At 36.9% G+C, this 12601-nt stretch overlaps 1 protein-coding gene across 3 annotated transcripts in view; it reads left to right on the top strand.

The window, feature by feature from the left end:
- Positions 1-11842, top strand: part of LOC309851556 (uncharacterized protein) — a 96614-nt gene extending 84772 nt beyond the window's left edge. For all 3 annotated transcript variants that reach the window (XR_014304829.1, XR_014304830.1, XM_082706984.1), the window contains one exon: positions 11650-11842. Coding sequence is in view for 1 of the 3 variants with exons in the window: in XM_082706984.1 (XP_082563110.1) it covers positions 11650-11717 (68 nt within the window). In the remaining 2 variants the exon portion in view is untranslated. The remainder of the gene's footprint in view (positions 1-11649) is intronic.
- Positions 11843-12601: the final 759 nt, after the last annotated feature.

The raw sequence follows: 12601 nt of genomic DNA, 5'->3' as shown, positions 1-12601 counted from the left end.
ATTCACAACACTAAATGCAGAGCAGGTGAGAAGTAGCAGGAACTCTCCTATGTTGTGTGTGAGAATGCAAAATGGTGAAGCTGCTTAGAAAGACCATTTGGGGTATGCAATCCAGGAAGCACACTGCTTGGTATTCACCCAAGGAGTTGGAAACTTACGTCTACATAAATCCTGCCAAATATGTTTATAGCCATTTTATTCATAATTGCCAAAACTTGGGAGCAACCAAAATGTCTTTCAGTAGGTGAATAGATCAACTTCAGTACATCCGGACAATGGTATTTATTGAGCACTAAAAAGAAAGAAGGAATCAAGCCATGAAAAGGCTGTAAGAAACCTCAGAAGCATTTAACTAAGTAAAAGAAGCCAATCTGAAAAGGCTGCATATTGTATGATTTCAACTATATGACATTTTGGAAAAGACGATGTGATGGACGCAATAAAAAATAGGTAACTGACAGGCCTCAGAAGCCGTGGAGGTGGAGACATGAAAAGGCAGAGCACAGAGGATTTTAAGGACATTGAAAATGCTCTGTATGATATTATAAAGATGGATATATGCCCTTCAACATTTGTCCAAATTTATAGAATGCACAACATCAAGAATGAAATCTTCAAATGAACAAACTATGGATGGTGGGTGATTAAGATATAGATTTACCCTTGACAAAATATGCCCCATTCTGGTGACTAATGTTTATGATGGGGGAGTCTATGCCTATGTGGTGGCTGGGAATATACAGAAAATCTCTTTATTGCCCTATCAGTTTTGTTGTAAACTTAAAACTGAAAGAATTAAAGTCTCGGAAAGAGCTGAGGAGTGAGCTCTCAGCTTGGGATTACCTTGAACCTGTCACAGGCTGGGTGAGCTCAGAGTGCGGCCAGAGGCCAGGAAGACGGGGGTGATTGGGATCTTTTCTCTGAGGGCATACTGAGGAGTGGGGCCCCGAGCTCTCGGCTCCTCCGGGCCGGAGACTGGGAGGCTGCCATTTCCATTCCTGTCCTCCTGAACTCTACAGAAAGCATTCAGGGGACAAAAGCTCCTGAAAGCCCCTGGTAAGGGTGGTGCAATTCCGCCTGGGGCAAAGACACTTGAGAATCATTACAACAGGCCCCTCCCCCAGAAGATCAACAAAATATCCAACCAAGACCAAGTTCACCTTCCATCGAGAGCAGCAGAATTCCAGAGGAGGAGAAAACAAAGCACAGAACTCACAGCTTTTTCTGCATGATTCTTTAGTATTGCAGTTAATTTAATTTTTTTTATTTTAATTTTATTTATTTTTTCTTCTGCTAATTTTTTTAACTTTTACCCTTTTCTTTTTAATGTTTTTTAATTAGTTTATCATATATATATATTTATATTTTATCTTTATTTGTTCTCATTTTTAAATTTTTTTTTTCTGAACTTCTTTTTATCCCCCCACCATGATTTGGGGTCTCTTCTGATTTGGTTAAAGCACATTTTCCTGGGGTCTTTGCCACACTTTTAGTATTTTATTTGCTCCTTCATATACTCTTATCTGGACAAAATGACAAGGTGGAAAAACTCACCACAAAAAAACAAAACAAAACAAAAAAAAAAACAAGAGGCGGTACTGAAGGCTAGGGACCTAATCAATACAGACATTGGTAATATGTCAGATCTAGAGTTCAGAATGATAATTCTCAAGGTTCTAGCCGGGGTCAAAAAAGATATTAGAGAAACCCTCTCTGGAGAGATAAAAGCTCTTTCTGGAGAAATAAAAGAACTAAAATCTAACCAAGTTGAAATAAAAAAAGCTATTAATGAGGTGCAATAAAAAATGGAGGTTCTTACTGCTAGGATAAATGAGGCAGAAGAAAGAATTAGTGATATAGAAGACCAAATGACAGAGAATAAAGAAGCTGAGCAAAAGAGGGACAAACATCTACTGGACCATGAGGGGAGAATTCGAGAGATAAGTGACACCATAAGATAAAACAACATTAGAATAATTGGGATTCCAGAAGAAGAAAAAGAGAGGGGAACAGAAGGTATATTGGAAAGAATTATTGGAGAGAATTTCCCTAAAATGGCAAAGGAAACAAGCATCAAAATCCAGGAGGTGCAGAGAATCCCCCTCAAAATCAACAAGAATAGGTCCACACCCTGTCACCTAATAGTAAAATTTACAAGTCTTAGAGACAAAGAGAAAATCCTGAAAGCAGCCCGGAAAAAGAAGTCTGTAACATACAATGGTAAAAATTATTAGATTGGCAGCTGACTTATCCACAGAGACCTGGCAGTCCAGAAAGAACTGGCATGATATATTCAGAGCATTAAATGAGAAAAACATGCAGCCAAGAATACTATATCCAGCTAGGCTATCATTGAAAATGGAGAGATAAAAAGCTTTCAGGACAAACAAAAACTGAAAGAATTTGCAAACACCAAACCAGCTCTACAGGAAATATTAAAAGGGGTCTTCTAAGCAAAGAGAGAGCCTAAAAGCAGTAGATCAGAAAGGAACAGAAACAATATACAGTAACAGTCACTTTACAGGCAATGCAATGGCACTCAATTCATATCTCTCAATAGTTACCCTGAAGGTTAATGGGCTAAATGCCACAATCAAAAGACACCGGGTATCAGAATGGATAAAAAAAATACAAATCCCATCAATATGTTGCCTACAGGAAACTCATTTTAGACCCTAAGACACCTCCAGATTTAAAGTGAGGGGGTAGAGAACAATTTACCATGCTAATGGACATCAGAAGAAAGCAAGGGTGGCAATCCATATATCAGATCAATTAGATTTTAAGCCAAAGACTATAATAGGAGATGAGGAAGGACACTATATCATACTCAAAGGGTCTGTCCAACAAGAAGATCAAAGAATTTTAAATATCTATGCCCCTAACGTGGGAGCAGTAAGTTATATAAACCAATTAATAACAAAATCAAAGAAACACATCAACAATAATACAATAATAGTAGGGGACTTTAACACTGCCCTCACTGAAATGCACTGAAATGGACAGATCATCCAAGCAAAAGTTCAACAAGGAAATCAAGGTCGTAAATGGCACACTGGACCAGATGGACATCACAGATACATTCAGAACATTTCATCCCAAAGCAACAGAATACACATTCTTCTCTAGTGCACATGAAACATTCTCCAGAATCGATCACATCCTGGGTCCTAAATCAGGTCTCAACTGGTATCAAAAGATTGGGATCATTCCCTGCATATTCTCAGACCACAATGCTCTGAAGCTAGAATGCAATCACAAGAGGAAATTTGGAAAGAACCCAAATACATGGAGACTAAACAGCATCCTTCTAAAGAATAAATGGTTCAACCAGGAAAGTAAAGAAGAATTGAAAAAATTCATGGAAACAAATGATAATGAAAACACAATGGTTCAAAATCTGTGGGACACAACAAAGGCAGTCCTGAGAGGAAAATATATAGCAGTACAATCCTTTCTCAAGAAACAAGAAAGGTCTCAAGTACACAACCTAACCCTACCCCTAAAGGAGCTGGATAAAAAAACAACAAAGAAAGACTAAACCCAGCAGGAGAAGAGAAATCATAAAGTTCAGAGCAGAAATCAATTAAATAGAAACCAAGAAAAACAATAGAACAAATTAACGAAACTAGGAGCTGGTTCTTCAAAAGAATTAATAAGATTTATAAACCCCTGGTTAGACTTATCAAAAAGAAAAGAGAAAGGACCCAAATAAATAAAATCATGAATGAAAGAGGAGAGATCACAGCCAACACCAAAGAAATACAAACAATTATAAGAACATACTATAAGCAACTCTACGCCAACAAATTTGACAATCTGGAAGAAATGGATGCATTCCTAGAGACATAGAAACTACCACAACTGAACCAGGAAGGAATAGAAAACCTGAACAGACCTATAACCAGTAAGGAGATTGAAACAGTAATCAAAAATCTCCAAACAAACAAAAGCCCAGGGCCAGATGGCCTCTCGGGGGAATTCTACCAAACATTTAAAGAAGAACTAATTCCTATTTTCCTGAAACTGTTCCAAAAAATAGAAATGGAAGGAAAACTTCCAAACTCGTTTTATGAGGCCAGCATCACCTAGATCCCAAAACCAGACAAGGATCCCATCAAAAAAGAGAACTACAGACCAATATCCTTGATGAACACAGATGCAAAAATTCTCACCAAAATACTAGCTAATAGGATTCAACAGAACATTAAAAGAATTATTCACCATGACCAAGTGGGATTTATTCCAGGGCTGCAAGGTTGTTTCAACATCTGCAAATCAATCAATGTGATACAACACATTAATAAAAGAAAGAACAAGAACCATATGACACTCTCAATAGATGCTAAAAAAGCATTTGACAAAGTACAGCATCTCTTCCTGATCAAAACTCTTCAAAGTATAGGGATAGAGGGCAAATACCTCAATATTATCAAAGCCATCTATGAAAAACCCACCACAAATATCATTCTCAATGGAGAAAAACTGAAAGCTTCTCTTTTAAAAGAAATTAAGACAAGAGAAGCCAGTTTACTTAAATCCAATCAAGTGGAAAAATTATTATATTTGCCATATAAGAAGTGTACAGTTGAAGTTGTCATATTTGTGAGACTTTTTATTGTAGTAAATGCAATAAATGTCTGATAATTAGCTTTTTAAAAATTATAATGTAAGTTCCTGATATTATGGTTTTTATAGCTAAGGCATCCACTTCCAAGACAGCCATCTCAATAAACACATTGTAACTTACACAGCTAGACAATGAGCCAGGCTACCCCCCAACACCACAATGAAGTTCTCCTCTTTTTAGAGAGAGGTCCAGTTGACTTAGATAACTGACTAATTGACCTCTTGCTTTTCCCTTCTTGTGCTTTAATTCTCACTCATGTTTTAAATTCTCTGAGCATGAACTCACAAAATCTGAGGCACCCTTTCCCAAATACTAATAAAGGTAGAACCTCGGGCCCATGTTCTCATCTCTCTCCCTGCCCCCACTCTACCTCTCTCCCCATGATCCTGTTGTGTGGCCCCAGGTGTGTGGTGTACCCTCCAGGAGTTCTGAGTAACAAAACTTGTCTTATCAAAGTCTCCTGACCTTTGTGGCAGAAGTGCATTTTATAATCATAATAAAGCTCCAGGATGGGTCCAGCTATAATACTGGCTCTGAGTAAAGAAATGTCTGTGTAGGCTCACCACAATACGGACACAAGTGAGCGCACACAGGCTTTTCTAGCTGATAGCTGCACAATCAATAGGCTAAGACCAACATAAAACATTTATTTATTCATCAAACTTTATTGTATCTCTGCAATAGGTGCATCACCCTACCACCTACTGGTGAATTACAATAAGAAAAACAAAGCTTGTTTAGGGGCATTTGTATCTACCTATCCTTGGATTCTGAGAATTGTGAAAAGGGCCAGAGAGTATCTCACGTGTTATTATTTTTTTTGATGCTGCTTGCCACAGCTTCCTCTTGGTCCTAGCTGCTGCTTATCCAGACCTTTTGGCAATTATCTGCTGTCACTGGGGTTCCCTTACATTGATGCGGTCAGGATATGAGCCATAACCTCTTTCCATAAAAAAGAAACAATTTTGCTCTAAACACAGCAAGACACACTTAATTCATATTGCTACAGTAAAAGAGAGAGACTTTAGTGTATACCAGACTCAATTTCACTCAAACAAAAGGCAGGAGGCTCTTTAAATGTGGGGGTGTGTGTGCTGAAGGAAGAGTACAGAAGGATATTAGGAGGAGGGATTGGTCAGTATGATTAAGCCATCTGTGCTTGTGAATTCACACTTATCCAAAAAAGGGAAACAAAGTTCTCATATACTTACATCAGGAGATAGTTTTGCATATTGGAGCATGGTGTCTATCCAAGTTAAGCTTAGCCCCCCACAGAAGCTAAGAAATAGGGAAACTATCTCTCTAGATGTCTACATTTCAGAGAGATGGTACCCAGGTCTTCTAGGGTATATTGTTTGGGAGTAAATGATTTGCATGTCAAAGGAGCAGAGAAAGAACATCTAATTGAAAGTTTTCAAAAGTAAAAACTTTATGAAAAGGGTGGTGGAGGTATATAGTCAAATATTTAGTAGAACAAATAGTGAATTTGGAGGGTAGTGTTGAGCATTCTCAAGCAGCTCATTTTAAGAGGACTGGGGTCTTCCTTGGACCATGTTCTTGGACTGATGAAGCCAGGCTAACATTTGATCAAGGCTTAGTAAGAGGCTTGAACAGAGCTATTTGTGCTGAGTTTTTCACCTTCTCACCTAGTCCCTATCACTCAAAGTTGATTGAACCCATCCACTATGCTCATGACTTTTATCCAGCTTAATCCTTGTTGCCCTTAGGAATCTTGAATCTCAGACATTCTTTGAGGAATCTTTTCTCTAATCATATAGGCCATAATGCATGGTGCATCCTCTGACTGTAGCTTGTAGTTCACAGGGATCACACGGGTTTCTAGGGGCATGTCATTAAAAGAGAACTCAGCTATGGACTCTCACTATATATAGCTAGAAACTGTGGTTTCCTCCCTACCTGCACAACCTCTCATATGTCTATTTCCAGACTGTTCTTCATTTTTCTTAAGGAATTATTTATTCTTTTCTCCCTCCATGTTGTCTTCCATTGGACTCTCTCTTATTTCCATCTGACAGGTCAATGCACATCAAAAGGTACCTCAATTTTGAATAGGGTTCATACTTTTCATGGGCTAAAAGTTTCCATCTTTGAAAAAAAAATCAATGGTTATTTTAGGGAAGAGAGCTTTTCTGATTATGCTGTTCCTAAAATAATTCTTCTGAACCTCAGCTTTTTTTTTTTTTTTTTTAATTTTTTATTTTTTATAAACATATATTTTTATCCCCAGGGGTACAGGTCTGTGAATCACCAGGTTTACACACTTCACAGCACTCACCAAAGCACATACCCTCCCCAATGTCCATAATCCCACCCCCTTCTCCCAACCCCCCTCCCCCCCAGCAACCCTCAGTTTGTTTTGTGAGATTAAGAGTCACTTATGGTTTGTCTCCCTCCCAATTCCATCTTGTTTCATTTATTCTTCTTCTACCCACTTAAGCCCCTATGTTGCATCACCACTTCCTCATATCAGGGAGATCATATGATAGTTGTCTTTCTCTGCTGAACCTCAGCTTTAATGAAGTATTTATTTCTGTACTTACAGATTTTTATTCTAGTATAAAAATGGACAATCATTTTTTTTAATATGATTTTTGTGGGTGAATTTTCAGGCATTTCTATTTGATCTTCTAATTAGTTTGAGAGCCCCAAAATGTAAAATTAACAGGCAATAGTGATAGTAGGATCTACTGTTGGGAGAGATCTTGCTGGCTTCTCATGGGTATTTCAACTAGCCTTTGGTCTTGATGTTGAATTATCTCATATATCTAATGGGGCTCTTTGTAAATTGGTTTAATTTATCAAGTGACACATGATGCCAGGAATAAGACCAATTAAAATGTCCACATTTACATGTTTGAATTGTGACACATCTCTTATTTATGTCAAACTTCTTTAAAAAGCTAATGCTTTAATATTCTTTATTTAGGTCTTTTTATTAGCAATGAAAATGTTGATTGATGACTGAGCCCATATTCTGAAATAAGAAATATACCCTTTTATTGTCTAATTAAACTAAGTGTTAGACTACATAAACAAGCTTCAATAGCACAGTCTGTTTTTGGTATTAAATCCCATACCTTTCTCACAGTGAAATGGTACTTCCTTTTGTGTTAAAACACAGTCTTGTTGTGGTCTTACTATAAAAAAATTACTCAGTGTGTATTGCTAAGAAGAATAAACTGCTCAGGTTGGCTTTTTTATCCCTATATATGCATTTGATGTTTTTCAGTGTATCCTTTCAATAAAGTCTTTAAGTGATGTCATTTGCTTATAAATCCAACATGAGAAACCTAAAAGTTGACTCTCAGCATTTTCTTTGCTTTCTTCATTTTGTGGTTGATTCTGACCTACATAAATTCCCTGAAATGAGTCAGGTTCCTTCCAAATAGCTCAGCATTCCAAGCACTTCATATAGGCTGCACAGTACTTGCTCTTTTCTCATTTCTACTGCCAATATGCTTTGTTATAAAAATGAACCATGTGTTTTTGGTTGTTTTTTTTTTTTTTTGCCAGTAATAATATATTTGCTACAAAGGTAATATTGCAAATTTCACCAGGTTCCACCAAGAAAATGTATTTTTTTATCATTACTATTACTATTTCTCTAAAGAAATATATGTAAGAAAATAATGTAAAGAGGGAAATTTTAAAATACAAATTGTATATGCAGATAGTTACAAGTGATATCCAGGAAAAGCTTGGAACAGTTTTCGTGTTTCATTCATCCACTTAGTGTGTATACTAGGATCAATCATAATGGAAAAAACAACAACAATGACAAACTTCCCCAAAACACAACCACAACTTCATTTTTCTTGTCCTCTCTGTAATAGAGACTCCAAGTTGACACAGATGGTAATAATAAGGAGGCAAGTCTTGAAAGCTGCCAACTGCGTCATCCTGAACTCTTTCAACACACCTCATCTGAAACGATAACTATAATTCCTGTCCTACATTGTACTCTGCTGCACATCTTTTAAAAGTATTAAGGAAACCATTCAGTGAGAATTATTGGAAAATAAGAGAGGGCAAATGTTCTGGTCAACCAAATAATGAGTTTTAATATTTCCCAGCAGTTACCTAAAATCCCTGCTGAATTCGAAGACTTAAAGATGAAAATGGGGAGACAGAGCTTGATGGCTATGGGGAAGGGGTGGAGGAGGGACTTAGTATGTTCCTCTTCAGTGTTAATCTCCTTCCAATTTGTCAGAAATATTTCCATATACTTAAACCCATGCTAGCATTTATGAAATGCTCCAATAGTAGAGGCAAAAATCCTTTAGAGAAACATCCATGTAAAAATCTGTGTAGATTAGGCAACCAGAGAATACAGAATAATCCAGGGAATGCCTTGACCAAGAAAACTTCTATCCTGCTTTATCTCCCCTATAACATGGTAAAAGATAGTAAGTAGTAGTAGTACTTTTTTTAAAGATTTTATTTATTTATTTATCAGATAGAGATCACAAGTAGGCGGAGAGGCAGGCAGAGAGAGAGGAGAAAGCACGCTCCCTGCCAAGCAGAGAGCCCGATGCAGGGCTTGATCCCAGGATGCTGGGATCATGACCTGAGCGAAAGGCAGAAGCTTAACCCACTGAGCCACCCAGGTGCCCCACTAGTACTTTTAATTTAAATCAATCAACAAACATTTTCTAACTTTTTGCACAATAAAATACTTAAGTAGGCTTTGTCAGATGCTCTATTTATGCACATAATGCTTTTTTACTACTTACTGTAATAGTGCTCAATTTTGTGCCCTGGAACTGAGTCATATTCATGCAACTCCAATGTTAAAAGTCTATAGCCTGTCACAGTAAATTTATGGGAAAAAATGTATGTAATTTGTTCTTGTTTAAAATATCAGGGACACCGGCATGGCTCAGTCAGTTAAGCATCTGCCTTTGGCTATGATCATGATCCAAGGGTCCTGAAATCGGGTCCCATGGTGGGCTCCCTGCTCAGTGAGGAGTCTGCTTCTCCCACTCCCTCTACTGCTCCCCTTGCTTGTCTCTCTCTCTCTCTCTGTCAAATAAAGAAGAAAAATCTTCCAAAAAATAAAATATCAGAAAATACAGAACAAAATGGCTTTTATTATTTATTCTGTCATTCCTGTAGTAAACAGAATCCAGCTGAGAAAATTCTACAAGGTTTACCAGAGTAAGGACATGGACAATGTATGTTGAGGTACCCAGACATTAGCAGTAGTGGAAACTGTTATCATTCCCTAGCTGGAAGGGCAGAAGGATAATAGCACTACTAGAGCTGAGGAGAGATGGAGCCCTACCACGGGGATTCCTTAATGGGAGTTGCAATCATGCAGGGTAGCAAACATTAACAGAAAAGCTATCAAACATGATAAGGACAGGAAACAAATATCCCATCCCTCCCCCTTACCCTGTTATTCCCCTACCAGTGTTTCCCATCGGCTGAACTCAGCAATCTGAAGCCAGACAGTAAGGAAGCCAAAGTAACATAGCCCAAGGTCTCAGCCTCTCATCAGCCTCTCAGTGCAGAAAGAGAATGAAAAGACAAAGAGTAGATTGTGTCAGAAGGCAAAAGAAGAAACTCAACATATCCACATTCCTGCATCAAAAAACTGATCACAAAGAATTAGCACCTAGTAGGGAGCCTGGTTGGCTGTGTTGGTTAGGCATTTGCCTTCGGCTAGGGTCATGAGCCTGAGGTCCTGGGTTCGAGTCCCACATTATGATCCTTGCTCGAGGAAGAACCTGCTTCTCCCTCTCCCATTTCTCTGTTTGTGAACGCACTCTCACACTCTGTCAAAAAATAGATGAAATCTTAAAAAAAAAAAATTAACATCTAGTAATATTTGGTCCCAATTTTTCTTTAAAAAATTATCACTCAATTATTTTGAATCCAGAATGTACATTGGTTTTTAAAAATTCAAAAAATGTATAATCACAAGGACACATTACTCCTTATATTTGAGTGAACCTCATTTAGATATTTTTTTATATATATACAGATACAGGGAAAAATGGAAAACAGATTGACAAAAGCCCTTATTATTTAAAAAAAAAAATGGGACCACACCAGGAAAACATTTCAGTAAAATTACTAAATTTCATTATAATTCTTAAGAATAAGAACATTGAAAATTAACTATAAATATACTACTAGAGCTTAAATAAATGTTTTCTTACCACAGTGCTATTTTATATATTTATGTACTTAAAAATGACCTGAAGTTCATTTTTACTCATAAGATTAAGACATATATATAGATTTAACCACAGTTTCCATTTAAGAAATCTATTAACACCCTGCTATAAATAAGGAAACTGTCATCGTGTCACATATTTCAATCCCTTCTCTATGTACATCCCAACATTTATAAGCTACTTTATTATATTTATAGTATTCATGTTTATTTTTTGTATTATTATGTCCTTCAAGGATATTTAGATCCAATCTTAAGGGAAATTGAGATTTATAGCAATTTTTATCAGTAGTAATTTACAAGGCTTTCTTTACTTGAATTCTGTATTCCAATGCAATCTTATACTCCAAAAATCTTTGATTCTTTCATGTTTCAAATGTCTCCATGTTCTACTTACACTTGATAGATAGCTCAGCTGGCTATAAAATGATTGCGTCACACTCCTTTTTCTTTTGAACTTTTGAACTGGGTGAGTACACAAATTGTATAGAAGAATATCCCAAAGGATTCATCCTTATACTGCTCAGGATTTCAAGTCACTGACATATATGTAGACCTCACACCCATGTTTATTAGACATTACTCCATTGTTTTTAGGCACAACATATACTGCAGAGAAAGGATAGGACTTATCTGATTTTTCCTCCCTGTTTGTATTTCCTTTCTCTCCTCTAGCTGCCTGATGAGAGACTTTTTTACCTTGAAGTTTAATACCTTGAGTAGGTTATATTTTAATGTCAAATATATTGAGTTAAGATTTCCTAGCATACTATTCAGAGACTGACTTTTCTCCACATCTTTTTTGTTTCACATAAAGATAAAGGTGTTTCAAAGAAATCACCCTGCCTGCAGAAGGAGACCACGTGTTCCTCAAACATCACCTGAATGTTCAAGGAAGTACATGAAGCTGTGTAAAGAAAGTTAAAAAGCTGAAATCAATAAAGGCCTTGTAAGAAACAAACAATATTGCAAACAGATAAAAATACATTTGAGTTATATTCAGGCCAAAAGGTGATGAGTCACTGTGGTTGCTTGAGTTGGATAATGAAATATTACCTGGCACAGGAATAAAAGCAAATGAGTCTTTAAAGAGCAGAGGTGGCTCAGTAAAGGGTAGATACAGAATAAGTATAAGCCACTGAAGATTAAACTTGTTTTCTTTAAGGTCTTTAGTTCAGGAAAAATGTTTTGGAACTTTGGTAACTTACAATGTCTCACATTTTGAGTTTCAGGATGCAGAGTTCAGATTGAATTATAATACAACCAGGTAAATTAGTATGCAGTTTAATGATCATATCAAAATATTAACTATTAATGAATTGAAAGAAGATTTCTTGTAGGACAGAGAAGTTAAACTGTAACATCCTGTTGGAAAGGACCAGGGCTGTCTTGTTCCGGCATATCCCCTGTGGTTAGTGCTGTGCTCAACTCATAATCATCATATGAAAAGTATTTATTTAATGGGTGAGTACACAAATTGTATAGAAGTATATTCCAAAGGACTCAGTCTTACACTGTTCAGGATTTCAAGTCACTGACATATACGTAAACCTCACATCCATGTTTATCAAGTGCATGGATGACCCCAAACCATCCCATAAGGGAACACATATCAGTTGGGTGACCGTGTTGAGATACAACAGCGTTTTTGCAGACTGAAGAAATAAACAGTGATCCCAAGGAAAGAAAATTGGATAGATGCATCCGGAGCTCCAAAATCAATTTCAAAGTTACCACAGAGGTATAAATGACTAGGAAGACAGATGAAA

This window comes from Mustela nivalis (assembly GCF_964662115.1).
Source record: "Mustela nivalis genome assembly, chromosome: 1".
Classification (NCBI taxonomy): domain Eukaryota; kingdom Metazoa; phylum Chordata; class Mammalia; order Carnivora; family Mustelidae; genus Mustela; species Mustela nivalis.
This window is presented reverse-complemented; position numbering and strand designations above follow the sequence as displayed.